Source organism: Pezoporus flaviventris, unplaced genomic scaffold, assembly GCF_033815535.1.
Source record: "Pezoporus flaviventris isolate CSIRO_AGI_PZ_B2104156 unplaced genomic scaffold, CSIRO_AGI_Pfla_v1 ptg000006l, whole genome shotgun sequence".
Taxonomy (NCBI): Eukaryota; Metazoa; Chordata; class Aves; order Psittaciformes; family Psittacidae; genus Pezoporus; species Pezoporus flaviventris.
Window position 1 is genome coordinate 6,884,286 of NW_026892554.1, and position 26,148 is coordinate 6,910,433.

The 26,148-nt window shown below is 43.0% G+C and overlaps 1 protein-coding gene across 2 annotated transcripts in view; it reads right to left on the reverse strand.

Moving 5' to 3' along the window:
* SLCO3A1 (solute carrier organic anion transporter family member 3A1) overlaps nt 1-25,669 on the reverse strand; it is a 164,674-nt gene extending 139,005 nt beyond the window's left edge. The window contains exons 1-2 of one of the 2 annotated variants that reach the window (XM_061446736.1): nt 24,785-25,669; nt 14,496-14,804 (exon numbers count right to left, since the gene is read on the reverse strand). In XM_061446736.1, coding sequence (XP_061302720.1) covers nt 14,496-14,666 — 171 coding nt within the window. In that variant the 5' untranslated portion in view covers nt 14,667-14,804; nt 24,785-25,669. Of the gene's footprint in view, nt 1-1,327; nt 1,640-14,495; nt 14,805-24,784 lie in introns of those variants that run through there. The other variant, XM_061446738.1, reaches the window with a different exon arrangement.
* Between the last annotated feature and the right edge of the window lie 479 nt (nt 25,670-26,148).

Here is a 26,148-nt window from a genome sequence, read left to right on the forward strand (position 1 = left end):
AGTTGGGAGGAAAATCCCATAGTAGGGACTACCAGTGCTGATCCTACGCTCAGACACAGTAGCGCAGTGTGCCAACATACAGTCCTCCAGCACATCCATACATTTCCAGCATACTGGTGCCCACTGGTGACATCACCTCCGTGGGCTCTTCCTTGGCCATTACTGTGATGAAGGATTATCCCACACTCATTCATGCTGACAGTTCATTTTGCCAGTAGCTCATCGGAAACAATACATTTACTTACTAAGGTGTTACATAGAAGCAGCATGTCCCTGTCTGGCTCATACGAATCGATGCCCACCTTTCCTCACATAGGGTACAGAACTGCTGAATATATCTCAACAGATGTGATGCAGTTTGCTTTGGAATTACAAACATGTTCCAAACTAAACTTGCTTGCTTTATTATATGGAGATGACTGCTAATTTCCATTTCATATTAAGGGGGAATATTAACCACGGTTAGATTAGCCACATACCTTGAAAAATTATAGATCGCGTTCAGTACAAATTTGCATAAGTAGTTTGAGCATGTGAGAGAGGAGCAGTGCTAAATACTGAATACGAGTACCAAATGCGGAGATCTTACAGTATAATATGTTACGTGTATGGCCTCAAAAAGCCTCGGAGATTATGAATACATTTCTTTTCCATGGAAACTATAATTCTCAAATCCAGCAAGCTATTTTGAGAAATTTAAATCAACTATACACTTACATCTGCTGAGAGAAGAACATTTTCACAAGCTGCCTCTCCTAGTGCACACTCAAAGGCACAAGCGTTGCCGTCTGGAGATCTTTCCAACTCTTCTACTACAGTTCTGCCCCTGACACCAGATCTCACTCTGCAGATTCAGCGCAAAGTCTTATTTTGGCTGTTCTGTACCTAACACCAAGACTTACAGGGCTGCTGTGCATAACACCTCTGCATCGCTTGAGGAGGACAGGGAAAAGTAGTAACGCGGGATGCACGAAGTGAATACCCCGCTGGATTTCCTGGGGTTTTATTCAGTACAAACCAGAAACGCTGGCATCCGACCCGAGTTACCGACCAGCTCCGAAGCCAAAGGCGGTGACAAGCCACTCCTCAAGCAACCGCCGGCACCGCGGCTTGGGGACCGGGGGACCGACCAGCTGCAAACGGGGGAGGGAGGGGGCCCGGGGCTGACCCCCCAGCACTGCTGAGTCATTTAAGCCCTGAAACTGTTGTAAATCCCGCCCGGGGGGTGCTGCCCGCCGCGCTGCCCCGGCTGCGAGGGAACTTCCCCTCCGCTAGTGCCGGCGGACCCCGCGGCGCGGCCCCCCCCCCACGGCCGGTACCCACTCACCAGGTAGGCTCCCACCGTGCCCTGGGCTAGCATCAGGGCGCACTCGGACACCAGGAAGAGCTGGATGCTGGAGAAGCAGGAGACCTTCCTCCGCCGCCTCCGCTGCTTCGCCGTGCCGGCCCCCGGGAGCTCACCGCCACCGCCGCCCGCCGAGCCCTGCTTCCCCGGCATCCTCCCGGGCACCACCGCCGCCACCGCGGGATGGCGGCCCCGGGGCTGCTCCGCGCCTTCCTCCTCCTCCTCCTCCTGCTGCTGCTGCTGCCCGGGGTGCCAATCACAGCGGCAGCCCGCGGCGGCTGCCTTTCCGCCCGCGGGCTGCTGCCATGGCCAGCTCGCCACCTCCTCCCACTCCGCCTCCTCCTCTCGTCTCCTCCCCTCGCCCCGCTGCGCTCCGTCTCTCCACCGGCCCCGCGCAGGCCGGATCCGCGCCCCCGCTGCCGAGGGGCGGAGGAAAGAGCGGGGCTGGCGCCGGCGGAGGCTCCGCTGCGGCGGGCGGGGCGGCCGCGGTTCTGCCGCCGCATCCCTCCCGCAGCCGCTCGGAGGGACCCGCACGGGGCTGGAAGTTCTGAACGCAGGTAGAGGGCCCGCATCGCCCCCCCGGGTGTCCCCCAGCCCGAGCGTCACAGAATCAGCCAGGCTGGAAAAGACCTTTAAGATCATCAGGTCCAGCCTTTACTTGAACACTGCCAAATCCACCGCTAAACCATGTCACTAAGGGTCTTATTTACAGGGGTTTTTAACACTTCCATGGGCGGTGATTCCACCACTGCCCCTCACAACCTCTTCTGATACCTACCCACCGTTGCAGCAAAGAAATTGTTCCTAATATCCAATCTACTCCTCTCCTAGCACAGCTTGAGGCTGTTTCCTCTTGTCCTATCACTTGCTGCTTAAGAGAAGAGACCAGCCACCTCCTGACTCCATCCTCCTTTCAAGTAGTTGTAGAGAGGGATAAGGTCCTTCTCCAGACTAAACACCCAATTCCCTCAGCTGCTCCTCATCAGACTTGTTCTCCAGACCCATCACCAGCTCTGCTGCCCTTCTCTGGTCCCACTCTAGCAACTCAGTATCTCTTGAAGTCACCCTCCCACAAACGCTCCTCTGAAAGGGTGAGAGGCAGCTGTGTAGGAATCACACGTTCAAAGGGAATTAACAGTAGTAGTACCCTGGGTAACCACTGCCACACAGGCGACCTTTTGCTCTCAGGCCCTTGCTTCGTGTCCTCAGCCACGTGTCTTTCTGATGGTGCCTGCTGTTGTCACCCCACCTCGAGTTCTAATTTCAAGAGATATCTTCTGTTAAAAAGCACTAAACATCACTTCTACTATTACAGATCACGTTCCTTACGGCCCTAACAGCAAAACCTGATCCGCTTTGCTCTTCAAGAGCACTTTTCCAGCTCATTTCACTATCTGCACTGGGGGCTGCTGTCTTACTTCCTTGTGTTATTAAACGTCTAGTGAAGTGGAAGTTTAAGCACTTGATCCATTTGGTATGGGGACACCAGTGGCCTTCAAGAACAGTTTTCTGTGGAAACGCAGGTTACATTCCTCAAAAATACCTCAATATTTGGATCCTGAATTTAATTTTCCAAGGCGGTTTTGAAACTCCTGAGCACCTTGCAAGGTACCTTTGAAGTGAAATCTCAGCACACTCAAGGCATGAGCCAGTCATCACCACTAACATCAGCAAGTCAAGAGAACTGACATTTTAAATGACCTTTTTTTTTTCTCCCAGCACTCTCTTTGAGTTTCTTCTCCCCAGATACTGTCATTATTTGGGGGCTTTTTATTTTGGCCTTTTTTATATGAGTACCTTTTATAAATAAGCTGGAAATTAATCTCAAGCAGAGTCTCCACGCAGGTTGATGGGTCTTTACTAAGGTCTGCCCCAGCAGAACTGCAGACCATTGAGGGAAAGAAACATCAGAGACCTGGCACACTCAGCTGTTGCCCTTTGTTCATCAGCTGCCAACAGCTACCTCCCATGCTGAACTTTGGCTTTTCTAGCAGGTCTGGGCCATATCAACAGATATCAATAGTCCCATCTACCCCAGGGCCACAGTCTCCAACACTAATGGCCCAAGGCAGCATCATGAGACACTTAGGCGAACAGTCTGGTGTTTGTAGCTGAATGGTCTTGTTTTTAATGAGATATGTATCGGTATCCCAGACATTGTGTGCCTCTCAAGAAGCACTCTGAGGCCTCAAATGCCAAAGTTTTTGCATGAGGTCGTGAAAAACTGGCTCATCCCTACAGGGTTCTGCCAGTTCCTGAGGTGTTTGTTTCCCATCCAGGAAAAACTGGTTCTTCCACCTAAAGAAACCCTAAAAAAGCTCATTTTCTTGAAATCTCTTTTGGACTATGAAAGTGCTCATCTCCTTCCTAACATGTTTATTTAGGGACCTCTGCTATACAAGTTCTGAAGGTAGAAAGCTAGAAAGATCTCTACCCCTAGATGAATAAATTCACAGGCTAATTCAATTAGCGTGGCTAGACAGATGCTTTGCTCCAGGTGGATGCTGTAGCACGTTATAAACAGGATGAATAATCTAAGAGAATTTTCACTAGGAGAAAAGAGTGTGTCTCTCAAAATACCTGAGTATGTAGAATTATGGCAGGAGTAGTCTTAAAATTCCCTTAAATATATGTATATTTTATATATAAATATATAGGCAGCTTTTGCCTGCTCTAGATTAGGTACTAAAGGCAGCAAAGCTCTGAAAACTCATGCAAATCACCAAGTATGTATCTGGAGACCCAATAGCACATGCTATTCCAGTTAGCAGTATTCCAGTTGATGCTTGAATATATATATAATATATTTGAATACCATCATGCATCTTGATCATGTTTTAGACATCCTGTTGGAAGAGTTTGTCAAGGCTGAGGAAGCAGATATAATGCTTGTCTGTCACAAGGAAAACAGCTGCTAGAAAAATTTGACTCTAATACTAATTATCTGAAACATCTGGCTGGTTGGTTTATTGCAGCAGAATACAATTATCAGTCACGTGTCTGTCCAGAACGCCTGGGTATTTTCCACTACTTTATGTTACATACTTGACCTTAACTGCCTTTAGTAAAATTTCTCCTGGATTGCTCTGCTGAAAGAAAGAAGGAGGGTTGTGCATCTCCACTCAAGTATGTCGGTAGACCTGAGTTTGCTTTCTGCCACCTCTCAGCATACTGCATCCCTGAGAGATCTCAGTAGAGTGCTTCAGGGATGGGCAAGTGACCTGTTCAGACTTAGTTACTGTTATACCCAAACAGTTTTTCTGGTCTAAATTGACCCAGCTTTAACTACTAATGTGTGGGATACTGATGTTCATGGATTATCATTAGTCCAGAATGAAAAGAGACTTCGCAGTTAGAACAGTCCCTTTTCCTCAGGGCTCCGTAGTTCTGCCAATGCAATTCTCAGTTAATTCCACCCCTTCTAAGCATTGCTTTTTCCCCCACAGAAACTTGTGTTAAATTTCTTGCAGATGCCTTCTCAGAGTTTTATAAGCACTTGAGCATTCATAGCTGGGAGGCAATGTGCTGCCATCGATAAGGTTGGACACAATAATCTTTAACAAGTCAGCTCCTCTGAGACAGTTTCCTCAATATCTTGTCTGCTGGACATCTCCTTGCTTAGTACCTGTGGGCTTGTGTCAACATTAACCTTTGGGCCACCTCAGCAGCTGGAGTTTTATCCATCTGTCTCCATCCCAAAACATTTTTCTGCTTGAATTCATTTTTTAATTCTGTTCGTGGCTAATCTGGTTGAGAATCAGCTATATAGTCAGGTGTTTTGATACAGGAATAACTTTCTTCATCCACATCTAGAATCAGTGCCTATGGTAGATAGGGCTCATGGCTAGCACAGAACTAAGGGAGAGCTATGAAGGATGAGGACCTTAGTGAAGCACTTGACTGATCTCTTATGTATCAAGGGGCAAAAGTATAAACTTCAAAAGAAGATCTAAGCTTAACCATCATCAGTGTTGGCTACAGGAGGAGGGACAGCAGAGGGTGATTTTCCTTAAGCAGAGCTGGTGGAAACCTTTTCCGTGAAATGTGCTAAAGCAAGCAGCTGATCTATGTCATTAGGCATCTCTGTAATTGCCATTGGAATCAGATTCCCAAACCCTCCGGACGTATTTTACAGTCTAGGGAGCTAATGCCTGCCTCATCCAGCACAACTTCACTGGAGCAGTGGTACCTGCTCTTACTAAGGATGCAGCAGAGAAAAACAAGGACATGTGCTAAGAGAAGATGATGTTCTCACAGGAGACATATTGGTCCTGTGGTGTATATTAAAAACAACAAAAGCAGTGCTGCAAATGTAACTATTATCTTCTCACTGCTCTGGATATTTTCTACAGGGTGATTGTGTAGTTCACTGCTCTCCTCTACACTGCTGTAGGTTAGGAGCAGCTATTAGAGTTTGACACTCACCCAAATGTCTGTGTCCTCACCCTTCCCCATGGCTATGGTTTTATGGCAGGTGGTTATGAATGAAGTGTTAGGGTTTCTCTCCTGCCCTGTGGCCCTGGGTGCCAGCCTAGCTACAAATCACACTTAATTTGGTATAATTGCAAGAATGACTGAGGAACATCATCTCAGGAGCCAGCTTGGGGGCATGCTTGCTTCAGTGTGCTGGGTTGACACTTGTTCTGCCCCTTGGTCTGGCAGAGTAGCTGCTTTCATGTGGCTGTATGGATGTCCTGGTGTTACATTAGGTGCTGGAAAATAATATTCCTGAGCTTTGCATTCTGCTGTGTTCATGAAGTTAAAAATCAGGCACAGCTTTCTGTGATACCACTATCAGACTACACCCGTTTGGGTTTCTTTCCAGGACAATGCGGCCATGTTGAGGCCAGCTTTCATTTGCTTTAAGCCACTTGGATGAAAGAAAAGCTCATGTGCTGCCAAAATAGATTTGCACGTAGCATAAATCTTGTCCCCTCGGCACCAACACACCCCTGGCTGTTGCATTAGTCTGAGGGAAGGCTTATGTATTAAGAAAATGAGGAATAACTTCAGATATGTTCAAAGAGCAAGGAAGAAAACATAAATAAGTAAGAAATCCCAGGACTGTAGCCAAGAGGGTTTTCCTCAGGATGGCTTTGAAATTCTGTTTGGTGACTCTCTTGTGCAAAACCCTATGGATCAGTTGGTACAGGAGGGAGGCGACAGGAAAGGGGTTTAACCACCTACCGGTGTAGAATGAGGGCGTAAGAGTGTACATGAACCAGGGTATGCAGAAGTAAGGAGGGCTGAGACTGGAACAGCTTGTGGATGTATCAGCAGCTGTCATTTCCAAGATACCATGATGTTAACAATTTTAATGCAATTTCTTTCTATAAACACTCCTGATTTTACTGCCTTGCTATTTTGAGTCCTGCTGGAGACTTGGACTCATTAAAAAGGCATTTCCTTCAGACAAGCTGATTAGATAGCTGTTCCTTCCCCCAGATGATGAAAGGCTGGAGAACACCTCACTGAAGCTAAAAATTGGAGAAAATTAAGACACATTAGTGTAACAAGAGGTGCAAGTTCACCTTGAAATCTAACACTATGAAAACAGCTGAAAAAGAGAGGAGAGTCTCAAATGTCCTCAATCTACATTTCATAAACCTGGTTCCTAACTTCTAATTATGGTTCTCCCAAATAAACGAGACTCCTATCTGAAGGCAGCTGGGTAATCTCTAATGCCATTGAGTCCACAAGACATGAAGGCACGAGACACTCTTACAGGAGAACTAAGCACCCAGCAGGATCATGGTCTAAATGGAATTCAGGATGACTTTTGAATTAAAGCAATGTGATTTAGCAAACACAGTATAATTGTGGAGTACCTGCAAATATTGACATCAGCCTCACACCTCATCCAGTAGGAAAGTTAATTTGCAGAATGAGAAAATGAAAAGCAAATTGCTGGACAATAGACTATCACTTTCCTGACTGTTAATCAGCGTCTCATAAAGTGATGTTTGTCCAAACTGTAAGTCAATATACAGTGAACATATTTAATTTCTTTATTGTAAGGATGAGACCTTGAAGGTCTAAATCTAGACTATAATTCTATTTAGTCAATAAAAAATAGAAAAGGGAATGTTATCTGTTTGTATTTTACAAACCAATGTGCATTTCTGAAACAATTAAGGTAGCCGTGGTAGGAACAACTTATTACAAATGTTCTGCTTTCCTGTCACTGTCACACTCTGGAAAGTATTCTTGGCCAGACTCATCTGTGGCTGATGATGCAGCAGAAGGCAATGTTCTCTGTAGTCAATAAGAATCTGTCTTCCAGGTGGTGGGGTAGTACAAGGATTGATGGTGACATCTTTTGTGTAGGAAGTCACACCAAGCTCTCACAGTTGCTATTGCTAGTGACACATGGACCAACTCTGAGCATTAGTTGTGGTGAGTCAAGCCCAAAGTTCATTTCTGGGATTTAATTTTGACCCCTTACTTTTGTTCTTTTTTTGTGTTAGCTGCACACAGTTTAGTTCCTTCTATGTGCTTCAACCTCGTAACCTCCTTTAAGAGCAAAATGCAGCAGAGCTTTTATATGGCAGTTTGTGAAGTACTTTTGATCAAGGGGGTTATAAGCACTGTGTAAGCAAGTGGAATTCCAGCCAGACACTGCATAGTTTTGCCCTGATGCTTCTTGCTAGATAATAACTTGACAGACCCAATGCCTGTAAATCAAACTGTCTCCTTAATAAAGAAACAGTTTACAGAGGTACCCAATGGCATCTTGAAATCTGTCCATGAGTGCACAGACATCCCAGGCAGGGAGCCTTCTATTTGCTGTCCAGGCTATATTCTCTGTGGATCTTGCACTTCTGCGTGAGCACTTTCACTCTACCATTCATGCTTGCTTTATTCAATGCAGTCATATTTTTTTTCTCTGGACATTGTGTGCAGCATGTATCTGTCTCATGATACTAGTTCCTGAGTTTATTGAAATTACAGGTGTACCTCTTTGCAGAATAGATTCTATTAACTTCTCCAAGCTGGTAAAAACCTGGCTTTAGGCTTTGCTGGATTAGTTGGATCTTCCCAGTGGAAGTGATTTTCTTGTGTGATTTTGTGGTGAATTTGCAGTACTAAAGTCTCTATAATACGCACTGCAGTTGCAGAAGAAAGACCTGCCATATGCCACTGTGGAGGATGTTACTTCTGCCAAGCTAAGGTAAGGGTTGAACAGTTTGAAGTTAAATACTGATCAGGTGACAATTACAATAGTGGCCTATGCTGTCAGTAAGAGAATCAAGACAATCTGCAAAGACAAAGTGGGACCAGTACAGACAGAAGGGGAACTGCATTGACGGTAGTGTGATGTGGTGCAATAGCTTCTCAAAACACAAACAGCTCCCACAAAACAGCCTGTTTGTATTGCCTCTTTTTTTTTTTAGCCAGAACTGAATTCTCTTGCCCCTTCAACTGGCGCATGATGCAGTTCAATTCAATAGCTTCTGCTTCACAGCAGCTAACAGTACTGTTGGGTGTTACCTTATATACTTATGTAATTTCAGTTGAGCAACCTTGGTGTAAAAGAACACCCTTTTGTCACCAATGCCTTCAGGTACCATAAGGTTAGTCATGATCTTTTGGACTGGACACATATCCGTGAGTTGAATAGATATCTTTGGGGTTCATATTAATAAGCCACAATGTGCCTTTGAGAAACAACAGCAATCTGAGTATACAGTATTTTGGCAAAAATACATGGTTTTCTTCTGTTTTGTACTCTGGACTGTAAAAGCCTGTAGTAACTTTCAGCATTCTTGGCAGCCTTTGATCCTCAAAAGGTCTGCACAGAGGCTATAGGAAGCAACTAGAAACTCCAAGAAAGGAGTTGGATTTAAATAATTTTCTTCTGGAGAACACTGATTAGCCCTTACTGTGTTTTATTGGTTCAGCTTTTAGAATTAACAGGATCCCTAAATTGCTCTAGGTCTGTGAAACCACGTGAAACTACCCTGTCTATAACAGCCTTTTGTAACAAATAATGCCCGAGTATACTAATTGATACTTAAGGCAATGATCATCTGGTATAAACACTTAAATCAAGTGTGAGGGGAACCTTTACTAAAGTCACTACAACAGACTGGCTGAAGACCTTGCTGCAGATTTCCCATAGATCTGTAGGCAAGCTGCAGCCAAAAAGCATCTGTGTCTTGATGCATCTTTTGCATGATTAAGGTCTTAGAGGCAGGAACTTCCCCTTACAAAGGATCCTTACAGTGTTTGGTATGAAGGAGTCTAGTATCTCTGAAGTAATGATAAAAATGCAGGATGGAGGAATGCAGGGGAGAGCGGAATCGTTGACCTCACTGGAACTTAAATAAGTCAGTGGAAGATAGAGAATGCACTTGCTCTCTGACTGACCTCCAGTATGAGAACAGGGCAACGCAATGGAAGGTCAGCGAATATAAACAAGACATTTGATAGCACCTCATAAGGCAGCAAAGTGTTGCTTTACTTCACCTTGGAACGAGCAAGGCCATCAGGGTAAATAATGCCCAGTTCACTTACTGTAAAGCTAACAGAGCCCACATTTTTAGTTGCTGTAACAGAGCAACTCTCCTATGAACCCCTCACAGAAAAGGCAGGATGTGGGAGAGGAAGGTGTTATTAAAGGAGCTTTGTGAGCTTGTTATCTTGAGGCTTCTCAAACACAGCCTCATCTGATGCTAATTCTAGAGCGTTTAATGAGCATGGAGGAAATGGAGCAAAATGCAGAGCAGCAACGAGGAAAGGAAAAGCCTGACAGGTTCTTAACGTTCTATCCCTGCTCCACTTTTCATTGCTATTTTAAAAAGAAAATAATTGGGTTACAGGAAATATCCTGAAAGCTCTTCATGAATGTTTGCTGTTTAGGTGGACCTGCAGGTGAGCCCTCAGTAGTTATTTTTCATTGAGAAAGAGCCACAGTTTCTATCTCCTACATTTCTGTAGTATGAAAAGTTGTCCACAATCCAGCAATGACACTCTGCTAATGTTGAGGGTGAAGCAGTGGAGGTTTGGATGTTAATTGTTATCTCACAGCAGAAAATGGGATGGAGAGTTCAAATGGTTTAAAAGATAACTAATTTCTCACTGTGCATTTAAATATATCTCTCCTGTAGATTAAGAAACCAGTCCCAGCTTCTTATATGTATGGTAGAACATCAAGAGATGGGATTCAATCCCCCACTAAAATCTAATTTCCACCATGAGGAAACCATATGCACTTAGATAAGAAAGTTATAGACAGCACCTAACCCAAAGAAAGAAGTGACCCTGAGACATTGTTTTCAGAGGTAATACCTGGAGTTTAGTGGGATTTGGTGCTATAAAGGCACCATAACCAATATTGCCACCACAAGGATGGGGACTATGTCCGATTGCCTACTCTAGCTCTCATATGATCCTGCAATGTAATTTCTTCTACTGATGTGACTGGGGGCTCTGTGAATAACGATAACAACCTGTAAATATCATCCAGTATCAACCTTGGCTTCCTTTCTAACTTTCAAAGTCTCTTTTCTGAAAACTTCCTAACTATCAATTACCAAGGATATGCTTGGCTGCATAATTAGGATGAAGGACAGTTGTTCAGAAGGCGACTGTTATTTTTGTATATATATTGTAAGATAAAACTTCCTTGTAAATCAATCATAAATGTCCTGTCAGTGATTTATGACCAGTATAAAGAAACTGAGAGATGGGTTTGAATGCAGATTTTGTTGCAAATTACTTCCTTGAATTTTGTCCTAAATACAAGCATTTACTATTATTAATAGTCTGCGCACATCACACTGAAGCAAAATGGAGCACAACTCCTTAAGACAACCAGTGTACTTATTCAAAACTTTCTTGCATAACTTCCTCCATGTGGACATATATTATTAATCTTTTGACAAGGAGAAGGATCTTGATTCGTCCCTCTCTTAGCACTAAATGGAAATGCAATTCTGGAACAGAGCATTGATATTGTACATATGCAAAGGAGGTGAGAATCAAGGTCTTTAAAAAAACTTGGCTTTGATAATATTCAGCTTTGTGGACTTACACAGATTGCAGCAGCGCTGAACTGATCCACTGTAGACCAAAGTTCTAGAGATAACACCCTCCTGAATACAAAGTCTGAGTCTCTGCTCTCCTCTTAGTGAATATTCATTTACCACCTGGACAACATGATACAGTAATGATAATTCAGGAGGCTGATTTTCACTGCAGTCATTCAGCTGTATCAGCATGCCTTTTCTTGATCAAGTTGAATGCACTAATGCTGTTGTTTGCTCGTTACCAGATCTGATCAAAGTATTTCTAACATATTTTCCTACTGTTGTTTTTTTTTTTTACATGGGAGATGCTTTCCCCGTAATAAATACTCATATTTCTGTGAAACTCAGCTTTTTATGTAACCTTTTACTAAAAGCACTGCATTTTGCTTCCTTGACTTTCTGTCAGAATTCTTCTTTCAGTAAGTAAAAACTCTGATGAAGATTTTAATACCTTTTATCTTTTTTTATCTCTCTGTTTATCTGGGAAGCTCAGTACAAATGTAAAAATATGTCCATTTTAAGGTTCAAAATGGAAACTGAGACATCACCATTTTTGTCAAATTGCTTTCTCTATCTTGTCTAATTAGCCAGCTGTAAGAGCAGAATGTCTCTTACAGCTCCTTGTGTGTTCTGAATTAGTGTAATACTGCCGACATTACCACGTTTTTCATGTCCTACTGAGCTTTTGTGGTTTTAGGTTTCCTAATAGAAGCGTTAGAGGGCCGCACTTATAAGCTTGTCCTGATTTATGAGTGCATTTTATTGGAGGGGAGATTAAATTGTGGTGGGTTGGATCTCTTTGGGTTTCCTCGATAACCTCTGATTAGTTTTAATACAGGTAGCCCTCACAGTATATCAAAAGTCTCAGCTGGTGTGCAGCAAAGTAAGGCTTGACTGGTAGGCGAGCTTTCCTCATATGGTAACTCATTAAACTGAGGAGATTATTTATGATGTTTGCAGTCACCCCAGCTGATGGTGTCATTTGAGGAATCTCAAATGCTCCGAATAGAGTAAGAAATATTTGATAGTTCACAAGTGACTCATTAAGATCTGAACAAGTTCAAAATATGCTTTCCTGAGGAAAACTCACTGGGGGATGAATGTGAAAATCGCTGGGCAAGACTTAGATACTGCCCAATGTTTGCAGAGCATCTGAACCCAGTCTGAAAGAGGAAATTTACAGCAGCAGTTTGGTCAGTCCGTCACCATTCTGTTATTTAGCATCTGCAATACATTACATTATAGCTCTTTCTAGCATGCTTTGGTGTCCGTGCTAATAAAGTATCAGTGCTCAGATATACTTGAATTCATTCACTATCCTGCCATTCTTAACAACTCACAACTGTACTATTTATGCTTCAAAAGAAAAAACAACCCCAAAATCCTTCTGTGTCCCCCACTGAGCTGGCCTGCCTCCTCTGAGCACCTATATAGCCATGCCAAGGGGATCCTGGCCATTCTCTTTGTGGTATGTGATGTCTAGTCCATCACTCAGCTAGCAAGCAATACGAGATGAGGTCTTTACTCATGTTTTCTGTTAAGTGGCTAGTGCGCAGGGGAGGCAGAGGGGGATATTAAATAATAATGACAATAATGATACATCTGATAGAGTTCAGTTCCGCTTTAGCACTAAATGGAAAGCTGAAAGCCTCCCTATGGATCTTCTCCATCTTGAGCACCAATGATTGTAACAGATGCATCAGTTTTTAAATTAATGGCTTGCATGATAAATAATACTGATACATGTGTTTAGGAAATCTGTGCCCAACTGGCATGTTTTGGTTAGCTGCCAATGATGACACTGTCACATCCATAATGTAACTCATTAAATGTATAGATGCGATCTACTCTTTTAATTGGAGCAAGACAACATAGATCTGTTAATATGGCACATGTCCTTTACCTCCAGCTTCATAAGAATATTATGAAATAAAATCAGTGAACAAAGGACTTTTAAACGACCTGCAAACAGCAAAGGATTCATAAAAAACAAAACAGGAATGAGGAAACACCGAAGATGGAAACCACTGATCCATTTAAACACAGATGAAACGATTTGTCAGTGCACTGGAAAGAAATATTAAACAGATACAAGCTATTAATTTCAACCTGAGGGTCAGCCTGGGAGTGCGAGTAGCATGTAAGGTTCAGGTTAAACGTTCACAGTGGGGAGGATCCCACCATAAATCACAGCTTCTTATTCTTCTGGGGGATGTTGATAGAGCTCATGTAATAACTAGAAAATGCTTTGAACAGATGAAAACGTTTATAGAAAGGAAGGACAGATTGGAAGGTGGAAAGAGTTAAAAAATTACAAGGAAAGCTAGCAATGGCAAAATTAGAATGAAGAAATATTGATCTCTCTCATTTATTTCTCTACAGGGGGAGGGCATTGAGAGGTGAGATTGGTCTCGATGAAAAATACTGTCTGTGCTATTAGAGCTTCTCATGGGAGCAGAGACCGTCCTGCTCATAAGGCAGCATCTTATATTGCAAACTCCCTGTGGGCTGGAGTCTCCTGGTCATTTTTTATGTCTGTATGCTGCTAGAGTATTCGAGCATCTTCCATGCTGAGCTTAACAAATATGAAGCTTTTACAAGACTTGAGGTTGTCACTGGCTCATCCCTCATTTTGCGGTACAAATTCTCTCCTCAGTGCTTTTGGAGGGGAATGAGGATGCTGGGAAAAGCTGTATGAGCAGTTAATGTGAGGAATTTCAGCCTTGATACCTCTATTCTGGGCACTCCTTCACCTGAAGCAGCATTTGCCTCCTCTCAGCTGCCTATCCAGCCAACGCTTTGTCCTTGTCCTTAAGAACAATAAATTTAAACTGTACAACAAATCACTACCTTTGTCTGCAGGGGACAGTAAATGCCACTCGACTCATACCTTACTGCTCCTTCAACTATCCCATGGCTTAGTACTAGAAATAATGATGTGAATAACTCTATGTCAGCCTTTTCTGTCATGATTAAGACTGTGCCAGTCATAAAGGTCACCATATGATAGACTACAGACCACAGGTCTCCACAAGCCAGTGTGACTAACACATTAAACATTGGATTGCGGCTTGGTTAAGTGACTAGTGTAGTGTGAGAAATGAAATCAATTCACTCACCCTGGTGAGAAATGAGTATTCATTGTTGGCTGTGTTCGGATGGCTGAGAGTCTGGAGTGCCATATCTTCATGTCCATAACCTAGATGTTGCCTTAAAAAAATAACCCTCAAACTCAGTAGCAGCGGCAATGCTGAACACTTATTCCTGCAAGTCTTTGAGTTCATCAACATACTTGATTTACGAAGCAGCAGTATCCTCCTTGGAGGTCTTGAGCCATCCTGCCGCTGCCATGAGGAGCCTGCTCTGCCCGGGCACCGATTCCAGCATCAGTATAACAACAGTACTGGAGGAGATTTGTGGTGCTCTGCCTGGAATAAATACCACCAACAAAACTGTTGTAGCTGTTTCAAGGGGATTGTGTTTCTATCCTTCATGAGAGAAATATTCAGGTACAGCTAGATGCATTTTTATTGACTTGCACATCGTATGGAACAAAGGCATTTATCCCCCCTCCCCACCCTTTCTCCTTTCCCAATCTTCCCCATTTTGAACACGTACCTTGCACCAAAACAGACAAATCTATAGCAGGCAATTTCAATAATCTCAGTTACTGTGATACCATGTTACATCTTGTTGAATCAGAATTAAACATAGATGTTTATAGAGAGCAGGTTAATGTCTGTTGCAGCATCTATTTCTCAGTTGTATCCTTCTCTATTTGGTCTTCAAAGGCAGTTCGATTTTTTCTTCTGCATTTTATTTCAGTTTCAAAGGTGCCTCAGTTGAGCAAACAAATAGGATTTCAGATTGATCTTATCTGTTTACAGCAGGTTGATCGTGAGTTCGGAAGCATCACTGTTTAAAAAAGCATTGAAGTTGTAGTCATGAATAGTGGAGTGGTCTTGAAAGCAAAGAGAAGTGCTGAAGCATTTAGCATCTGTGCTCCTTGAGTATTGATTTACCAGGTCAGTCTTAAAGGCAGCTTCTTCCTTAGAAGAATAGTATGTACAATACTGTATACAATATATACAATACTGTAAGTCCAGACATGACCTTAAAGCTTGGCCCTGCCTGAAAATAATTAATAATAAGAAATAAAATTGTATTTGTGTAACCTTTCTATAGAAAAAGCCTCTAATTGGCACAGGTACTGGGGCAAAGAAGCACTCAGAAGCAGCATTGATAACAATTCACACTGGGACGTTGCTCGCTAAAGGGCAATCACTTCCTTTATTAATTGCTTTAAAAATAAGATTTGCAGAATCTTATTATTATAGGACTCTAATGATTCCTGTTGTATCTCTGGCAGTGTTTCCACTGACTTCAGAGGGGGAAAGTTATGCCCTCTCTTCTAGCACAAAAATCAAAGCCACGGCTTGGATGGCTTCAGTCCTGCCTGGTTTTGGTTGTACAGCTGTTGAAAAGGCGAGTGTGGCAAAGAGGTGCCGAAGCCACAGTTCTTGTTATTGGCTGCTGTGCTGAAAACACGTTCATTGCACACACCTCAAAAAGCGCAAGGGAGAAAATTTAGTCTGAGTATGTTTTATTTCTTTGTGCAAGTTTTCTTCCTCTGTTACAAGAAACTTTTCAGTTGTTTAACAAAAAAGTCACCGAATGTAATTGTTAAAACAAGCAGTGGGAAATGCAGCAGCCTGACAAGAAACTACATGTCTTATTTATCTCCACTGAAGTCGCTCCTTCAGGAGGCACACACTGGTGACATGTATTGCATTGGAGCGTGTGCCTCTGATGTTTGTCAGAGGTACTTCCCTGCGGCTCTGCAGCAATTTCCTCACCTCTGTAAGTCCTAAAGGTAAATGCAAACCCAGAGCTGGACTAACCTATGAGTCTTAGCAGAGACTTATTCCCCCTGCCTCCCTTGCTATTAATGCTGAGGCAGAAATGAAGCAGGTCTGGAAGAACTGGAGATCTGTGGGTGGCCTCCTGACTGTAGGAAAAGTAAATCAAAGCTGAAGGAATAGTTATCCCTGGGGAAGAGAGCTGGTGCTTATAAGCTTTCTTTGCAGATGCTTGCAAAACTGCCCCAGTGGAATGTATAGTGCAAGGTCTTCAAACAGCGAGCTTTGGCTGGAATAGAGATCAGAACAGATAAGACAAGAAGAAAATAATGTTTTGGGTACATTTATTTCATGGAAGTGGCAGTATAAAATTGGATCCTGCTTAACCAGATTGGAATTCTTCTGTGCAATGATTTAACAGCATGCTGATGTGCTGATAGCATTTGCCGTCAGCTTAGTGAATGCTGGTACACCATGCTCCAGTCCTACAAAAATTCCTTCGTTTTCGCAGATAGCTATCTGAGGGCATCGAGGCTCATCCGAGATGGATGGCTTCTTCTTTTGAAGACCCTAGCTACTATTTTGATCAGCACAGTGTAAAAAACCTGAAGGGAATTTAAATCATATTTAAATTATTTCTTCGATTTTGCTCTCATTATGTATATTGGGAGGAGAGGGAGTGAGCAAATACTGAACAATATTGCAATTATACCTTCAGAGGGTTTGGCTTATGTAGGGCAACTGGGCCAACAGATGGTGAATGCAATTTGATGTACCAAAGTATGAAATAACTGATCTGGACAGAAGGATTAAACTGGGGTGTGTGTATAAATTGAACATGGATCATGAAAAGTATATTGGGCTATTATGGGAAATCACTGAAGCCTGAGCACAGATGCTGCAAAAGACAGCAAATCAAACTGCACTGGCACAGCAATAGAAACAAAGACAAAAGGTGAGAGTTTTATTGTTTTAGTCTTTTGTGAGTGATGCAGGCTGGAAGGAGAGAGCTGCCTTGGGGGAGGGCACTGAAGGATCTGGTCAGGAGCAGAAAGTTCACAGGGGCTGGGCTGATTTGTGTGGTAAAATACAAGGCGATGTGATTTTAGAGAACCACCTTGAAGGAAAGGCTCCATCAGGGCACTGCATCTCTTACACTAGCGCTTGACAAGACAGAGCATCATATTAGTGTTGGCAGAAAGGCCTGGCTGAGACAAAAAGGCCAGGCTGCCTCTTCCAAAGCATAATGCAAGCACAGAATAAGTAAAATGAGGACACGCATTTGAGAGCACTTAATGGGAAGCACCAAATTTTTAGCTGATAATAGCCACTTAATCAAACAGCCCTTATATAAAGTCCTTCTAATCCGAGCTCATCAGCTGAAGCTGTGCATCACTGGGGTGTTCCCAGGACAGAAGTACAGTTCAGCTGACAAAGATGACTAAAAGATATCAGGAAATTTGGACAGTGCTTCTAGCTGTGCTGCTCACTTTCTAAGGGAATGTGTGCACCAGACATTGGTGCATCAGTGGGGATCACCAAGGAAGTGCTGGTTCCTAAGGTGGGCTGGGGCACAGCAAACATCGATGTGACTGCACTGCTTTGGGAGTCACACCTCTGCCTCTGTGCTCTGCACAGAGCATGCATTCTCTGCAGCAGGACAGCCTGCTCTGGATGTGCCTGAGATGACCACCTCAACCCAGTTGACCCAGCTGTACTCAAACAAAAAAGTATTAACCTGTTTGAGGTGGGTTTTATGAAGAAGCTGACTGGGATGTCAAAACTGTCCCTCCCTCCTTTAGGAAAGAGCGCCTCAGCGTATGCATTACCTATGCCTGGGACTGCAGAATAGAGGCTATGTGGAGCTTTTGCTGTGATCCAGAAAGGTATCCTGTCTTACCACTGGGGAGGTTCAATATGGAAGGACCCCTGAAGGATTCCTCGGAAGAAGGGGAAGACTGTGGGATATCTGAGTTGCTGAAGTAGCTCACTGCAATTCTGTGTATGTTCAAATAATGATAAATTGAATATGCTACACCAGAAACCCATGGCCAACCCTTCTGCCTAAACCCAGAAACACTCTTGTGCTCACCATTAAGGTCTTCTAACAGAAGTGTGGTGCCATAGAGTACCTGCTGCTCTGAACTTCCATGGCACTGACATCCTACCTGCTAGTATATAATTGTATATGGCTGCCTGGACCAGCAAGACATCACATTTCCCTTATTTCCTAGCTGGCTAAGTTACTTTTGGCTGGATGTTTGGTGGGTGGAGGATTGCTTCAGTTCATTTCCTACCCGTAACCGAGCGAATAAACTCATTTACTCTTAGGGCTCCGATTAGCAGAACCCATATTGAGGCACGAGAAAGTTCTTGTTTGCTTTTTCACCCACTCACAGCCACAGAGTCCAAAATCAAATTAAACCTTCACCCTCAAAATGTGTCCTTTTCTGAGATGCATTTAATTCCTGCAAAGGCCCTAGGAGTGCTGAGGAGTCAGAACGGTGCCGCCTGAAGGGCTGAGGCACAGTAAAAACCTGACTTTAGATTTCATGGCAGAAATAGAAAATAAGAGTGTTGGAGAAAATCAGTTTAAAGCAAGTAAAAATGGATATTTCTAAAAAATAGTTTTCTTTAGCTTTGGCTTATTTACCGTTATAAACTTTTCTCCCTTTTCAAAAAATACACTTCTAGCTCTATTTTTCAGTAAAAATTCCTGTCTCAGCATGAAGAGACAAATCTTTTCAGCTTAAAAACATACCCCTGAACCTGGCATACTTGCAGTGAGGCATTTTGTTCTAAAAAAATGTGAGCATGAAAGTTAGGGCATAAAAATTGCTCCCTTCACTTTTTCCAGCCTTCACTGTGAGCCGGTCAGCTCAATTGCATTGTCTCAGTGCATCTGAACTGCTATTTTTCAGAGACATTCTCTTGCTGAAATTACTTCAGCTGGATCGTTCCCTGGAGCCCCCAAATCCTTCAGTTCTAGTCCCATTTTGTCTTCTTTTTTACCCCCTTCTTTCAAATCTGGAGGCTGACAGACTAAATGGAGAAATTTGCTAACTTGTTTGACTATTTCTTGTTCTTTCTCTTTTCTTCTCTCCCTCCCTCACAGGTGATCTCCACTCTCCTACATCCCCAAAACCTGCTGCATCTGGAAAGAAGCCATCAATCTAGAAGGCAGGTCAATAATATATGAGGCAGGAGTATGAATAAAGTTATAGTAATTAAGGTGGAATCCTGAAGCAACAGCAACACTTTAGGGATAGGTTTGTTAGCTTTAAAAGAAACTGCAAGAGTATGCTCAGACCTGAGTAGATATTCCCTGGGTAAAGGATGTGTAAAACATTGTAAGTGTTAAGCTCAAAAGGAAAAGCTTCAGTAGGGGCTGCTTAGCTCTTAGGAAGGACCAAGAAGGATTTAATTTAGATTTAATGTAGTGAGAATTTTCTGGTTAAGAGATTTTACCTGCAATCTCTGAACCTTTGCTTTTAGAACAGGATTCACTAACATGCCAACTATCCAAACCTGTCTGCAGGTGGTACGTATAGACCATGACAAGTACAAGCCATGCAATGATGTACAGGACAGAAACCCTATTGTTATCACTAAACTAAAGCTAAGCGCCTACACCAACAGAGAAAACCTGTAGCATGGGTACCAAAGCAGGTCCTGAAAGGAATTTAAAAGGCATATATCTCCTTACGGAGATACTAATGTGGATCCAGTGACAGCAAAGCCATGTTAATGTGCTGTAGCACGTCAGCAAACAAGAGTGGGTTATGGTTTCCTGAGCTGGCCTCACTGCATGGGTACAGCTTAAGCTTCTCTGCTCCTTTAGGCACCCTTCCATGCCAGAATTGGCAGTGTCACTGTTCTCACTGTAAGTCACATTCCATTACAGCAATGCTGTGCAACCCAGTCCTGGAGGAAAGCTCCAGTGCTCTAGGGATAAGTAACAATGCATATTTATCCCCCAAACCTGTTAGCCTCGTAGCTGTGATAAATGCATTCAAATCTGGAGGGGAAGATGACAGCAATTCTGCTCTCCCAAATGCCTAACCATGCTGCCCTTAAGCCTTCTCTTCAATTCACCATACCTTCAGCGCTGCCTGCTGTCTCATGTGTAATCCAAATAGACCTTCCCTACTCCCTGAGCAGTACAGGCATGCTGTTTGTGTATCTCCAACCTGTTCTGATCACCATTCAGAACAAGCAGCATTTCTGAAGCGTTCAGCATCTTCGCAGCATTACACAAGCGTTAACTTGCATCAGCTCTCCAGCCAGTCAGTGCTCCTTGACATAAATTTGGTTCTTGTAGTTTTAGTATGAAAGGTTGAGAGGAAAAAGTGTTGGCACAATCCTCTCACAGGCAGAAAGCCAAATCAACTGTGGAAAATCCAAGCGGGTATAATGAGAGGTAAAGATCACCTTTGCTCATACTGTCAGTGCAAGAACTCCAGTTAATATTTAAAGACACGAGCCGCTGTTCCTCATGCAATGTTTCCTATTCTGCACAGATAGTATCTTGCAAAACGTAACCATTAAAAATATATAATTAAAACAAAACAAAACCACTTTTTGCCTGTATGCAGTATCAATAAAATAAAGTCTGCACAATCCCACATCCTGACCATACTCCCTGATGTCAACCCAGATGAAGCATCTCTGTCTTCCAGAAGAAACAGAATGTTGTCAGATCTGTCACCTTCAGGAAACGTAACAGCCTTTTTTTCTTTCATTTGCCCATCTCTGAAGCACCTCTCGCTTCAATGATTCCCATTTTGATGATTAACCAGCCCATTTTCAAACACCTAGAAAATGGCTTTTCCAAACGGGGAAGGGTCTGGATATTAACTCCAGCAGCATCATGTTCAAATACAGACCCATTACTGCTGTTCGTTAATCATTTTGGAGACAGTGTCTTCAAACATAATTGTGCAAGGACTCTCCTCTGAGTTTACAGAATTGTTTATAGCTTCTTCTGTACTACCAGTGAAAAGCAGTATCAATGTTCATTGATACATTAAACGCTCAGGCTTCATTCTGAACTCTTCTGCTGAAGCATAGCAAGATATATCGAAAGCACTGCTGTGTGCTGCCTGCTGTACCTCCTCAAACTCATCTTCCCTGCCAGGCTGGATGAACGGGGTGCAATCATTTGCATTTTTAAATGAAGTCAAAACACAATGAAGAGAAGCTTGGCTTTCTACAGTGATGTGCTCAGTGGTGGGATTCTGTTGTATTTTGAGAGGTTTAAACTCTGGCACAACCTATTGGTGTCTCTTTTCTGAGCACATTGCCTAATGGTCTAATAAAGATTAAACCCTTTCCTTCAGCTGAAATTTGGCTCAGCTGAAAGCCGGCAGAATTTGACCCACAGGTTTCACAGTTTGGGGGCAGGTTAGAGGCAGACATACAAATACACAGAATGATCTCAGGAACTTTCAGCAGCTCAGCAAGAAACAAACAGTAAAAATACAGCAAACAAAAAAATGCTAAATTCAGAGAAATCAGGATGAATATACCCATACACTACACGCATAGGGGTCATCTCAGGAAAACCTACATAACTGGATGGATGTTCCTGCCCTTCTCCTTTCACCCCTTATTGTTTTGCAGCCACAACCAGAAATGAGCCTCCCCCCTTCCCCAGGGTGAATTCAATCTCCCACCATGTCAGCAGCTGGCACCTCCTCAGCACTCTCAGAGAGATTTTGGGCACTGCCAAGACTATTCGCATTGCCAGAGGAAGGATTATTATCCGCTGAATCAATGAAACCTGTGTCAAACTCAACTGTCCTTCCAATACTCTGAGCACTTTATTGCTGCATGTGTCTGAGGGAATGGGAACTGTTTGGTATTAAATACTGAGGCACAACCTATGCGCTATTGCTGCAGGTGTTGTACGCTCTAGTTTGGAGTTACCTACATGGGAACCTGAAATAGACACAGTAGGTATTTGTAGTTGTTGATGCGTAAGTTTTGAGCTAATAAAGTGAGGGGAAATACTCCCTTTCTGGAAATGAAAGGACAGTCACAAAGCTTAAAAACTCTACAGTGGCACTGTCTGGGCTCGAGTTATAAACCAGCTACAGCGTTAAAGCTGCATGCGGAAGTTTTTCAGGTGACCTCAGCAGAGGGAAGTTTGCATAAGTTCCCCTTCCATTAATGCTTTATCCAAACACATACTCACACATGCTACATGAATCCTGGCAGTTGGCCTCCTGAGTGGAGAGGGCTGAACACATGGCAGGCACTGTGTGTGAAGTATACTTTGCCCCAAGCTGCTTGAAATCCCAAAGATTTCCAAGAGAACTGCAAATGTTAGGTTGGCCACTTCCACCCTACGCAGTAATCCAAGTTCTCCCTCTAAATTCTGCCAGTATTTTTAAACAGGGCTGGAGCAACCCATATCTATAAATACTCCTCTTCCACACCAATATTTGAGATTCCAGCTGATCAAATTATCTCTGTTAATGCACTGTTTTATTTATTAGGTATTAATGTTTTTCAGTACCGATGTCTTTTCTTGCCCTTCTTGTCATTGCCAGGTGACTCTTACTAGAACACAGTTGGACTACACGGATTTACGGAAGAAACGTGTGTTTTTCCCAAACCAAGAGTCCTGTAGCTCACAGCCTGCAGTGTTTCCAGGATGTGAAATAACACAGTCAGCAGGAGAACATGTCAGTCACTAGCACAAGCCAAAAATAGCATATGTAAGGCCAGACTCAAAGGGCTAAAATGGTGCACTTAGAGCAGATGTTTAAAGGCTTGTGCACAAGCTATAGGCTTATTAGCCAGCCTGGATCAACTGCAAAAGGCCTCTGGGAAGTATTAAAACTCTTGGCTAGGACACTCACTCCTCTGTTGGCGGCACTGGAGATGATTCATACTTAATAGCAAAAATAAAAGCATTAACCTGGGCTGAAGACTTGCTTAGAGTTCTCCTGGACATGGCGTTATTCTTGTTTGGGGCCAAGTGCTCGTGAAGTGCAATAGGAATTTGATCTCAGGAAGAACTAAACAGGGATATTTATGGCTCAAGAAAGTGTTGTCTTAAGGAAGATCTGGTAGAAGCAACTGCTTGATAAATGGAGAAATTCAGGAAGGTAATAGATGGGAGGTTTTACAGCTGTAAAAGACAGTATATTAAAAAGTATCTGAAGAAAGAAGACCAGGAGATTCCTGGTTGAGACGGCCTTGGTGGCAGGACTCAGCACACTGGCAATCCCAGCCTCATTTTGCCTCTATTCCCATATCTACAGAAACACCAGACCCTGACACATTTTACTTCAGTGAGAACAGGCTGTATTGATAACTTTGTCTTTTTTTCCCATTCCTCCAACACAGTATAACGATAACATTCCCTGAAGAGCAAACCATTTCCTATCTACCTTTACTATTTCTGTAGCTTTTCTTTTGTATCTTTTCTAGCTACAAAACTGTCTTTTGCTTGTTACCGTGGCAAGAAGGTGCCTTTATGTGCCATTCACAGTGAGAAACCAGAAGCCCTAATACTCCACTTTAAAATTTTTACAACCTAAGGTGTGAAAACATTAGCTAATCATGAAGGAGAAAGCCAGCTTTCACCCTGAGGTATGGATGCATGGAGCCAAGTTCCTCAGTCACTGAGCTTTGGCCAAGCAGCATCACTTTTTATTTGGTTTTTACTTCTTTCTTTTCTCGCCATCACAAGAAAAAAATACCATTGAAGCTTTTGCTATGTGCCAGATTCTGCAAGTAAGAGGCCGGGAGTAATTACTTCGTTAGTTTCCATGCCCTCCTTCCCACACCTATGAAGAACGGCACGTTATAAATAAGGTTAGTTGGGCTCAGCACTGAATGCACAATTTAGCTGGGTAAAGAACAGAGAAGAAAAAGATCAGGATAGTGGAGGAAAAAGATTGGGGATGGTGGAGGAAAACAAAATAATAGGGGGTTTTTATTTTCTCTCTTTCTTTTAACAGAAATGAGTCACATTTATTTTCTCTGGCCTTAACTGAAGCGAGGCAAGAATTTGGATGCCTGCTGAGGGAAAGTCCATAGTGGTGGTGCTTGCTCTTGGTCCTGTGAAGAATAAGGAATATTTTCTGATACAAACCAACCACTGTAGTATTAAAAACTCCACCTAAATACATGAAATTGTTTTCTGACCTGTCTGGCATGGCTATGTGAGAGCTCTTCCGAGGATAGATAAGAGAAGGTAGGGTATTATGGAGCTATTTTCTTGCACAAGAGGGCAGAGACTGAGAAATCATCACTGGTACAGCTGAAAAGATCAAGTTAAGTACTGGAACGAAAGCCCACTGAGGAATTAATTTGCAGACCTTCCAGAGAGTAAGAAAATGAAATCTAGCTAAATGAGTTATTCATATCTTCCCCCTAACAGTAGTAAGCATGATATACTGAATTGCAATACAATGATGTGCTCGCATACCATCAGTGTGTTAGCTGGCTCATTCATACTAAAGCAAGGTTGTGGGTAACAAGGAGCTTTCATTAAAGGCTGATCTCAAAAGGAAGTGGGTTTAGTCAGCACTTACCTTTTTCAGGCACTCCTAGTAAGACATGAAGCTTGCTTGAACTGGGAGGGATACCCTGGGAAGCCTGGTGGTACAGACAAGCCAAGACGTCTGCCTGCTGGTGGTGTAGAGTATAAGGATGCTGTCTGTGCATTTTGTTCTTCCAACACATTAGCTCTAAGTTCCTGTCAACACCTGAGCTACATTGTTCTGATTGGATTTAGCACCTGGAAAAGATTCCTTTCAAGAATGAGGAACCAGCAGTACTGTGTGGTGCAGCTGGTGTCATCCTAGGAGTGAGAAAAGAGGCTGGCAGAAAACAAGGGTTTGACCTATATAGAAAGATCCATCTGTCCAGGGAAATATTCCTATACTTCCTAGGGTCAGCTTCCTCACCCACTTCACCTGCTGGTGCTCTGACAGCTCTGCGGAAATGCTCTGTGCTTTTGTCAAAAGGATCTTCTTTTCCCCTTCTAGAACCCCTTTCTCCCAAGACTGTTGCCCAAAGTGTGGTGCTAGGGGAGGCTTAGCCATCCAGACCTACCATCCTCATGTTGTTTTCAGCAGCATTCCCAGAGTTCCCTTAAGGCTGTCCTGCTCATTGCATTGCCTTGCTGGCTGGGTTTTTTTCTTGCCTTCCTTTTTTCCTTCAGCTGCCTGCAGTTCACATGAATTGCTGTATTAATGAATGGGCCTTTCCCTGCACCAGTCAGAGAAACATATGGAAAATGGAGAAATAAATGACAAAGCAACCCCACATCTTTCATACCGTCATTGGCCTTCATATCTTGCAAGAGAGGAATTTCCTCCAGCTGGTTTCATCATGGTTGAATGATCTTCAGTATTAGATGCAGGGCAAAAGTTAGAGATCATGCCACCAGAATCCTTTGTACCTAACATTACAAATGGCTCACCTGCAAATGGAACCAAATATCAGAAGATTATATCAAATAAATGAAGATGTCACCACACCTACTCATGTGGAGCTCAATGTCCCAGGCCCTCTCTCTTATTATTTCAAAAGCACTCCCATTTCAAAAGAAGGTAGATCTTTTTCCTCCTCAACAGTAGGGAAACTGATGCTGTAGAGCTGAAAACACGATTATGGTACACGCTGTGTGAGAAGCAGCCACTTGCTGCCTTGGAAACCTTGAAAAGACCATGTCTGTGTTTCTAGTTTCTCTTTCACCCTCTAATTATGTAAGCCCCACTTATTTAGGTTTGGATTCAGCCTGCTTTTCTTCCTAGTATCCATTACACCATTAGGCTGTTGCAATGTCAGAATGACCTCGTGGGAGGGTAAAAAAAATTGGGGTCAATGGAGGAAGCAGGATGTTTTTCCTGGATCAGTGTTGCTATAAGTGGGGTACAATGGAAGAAATTCA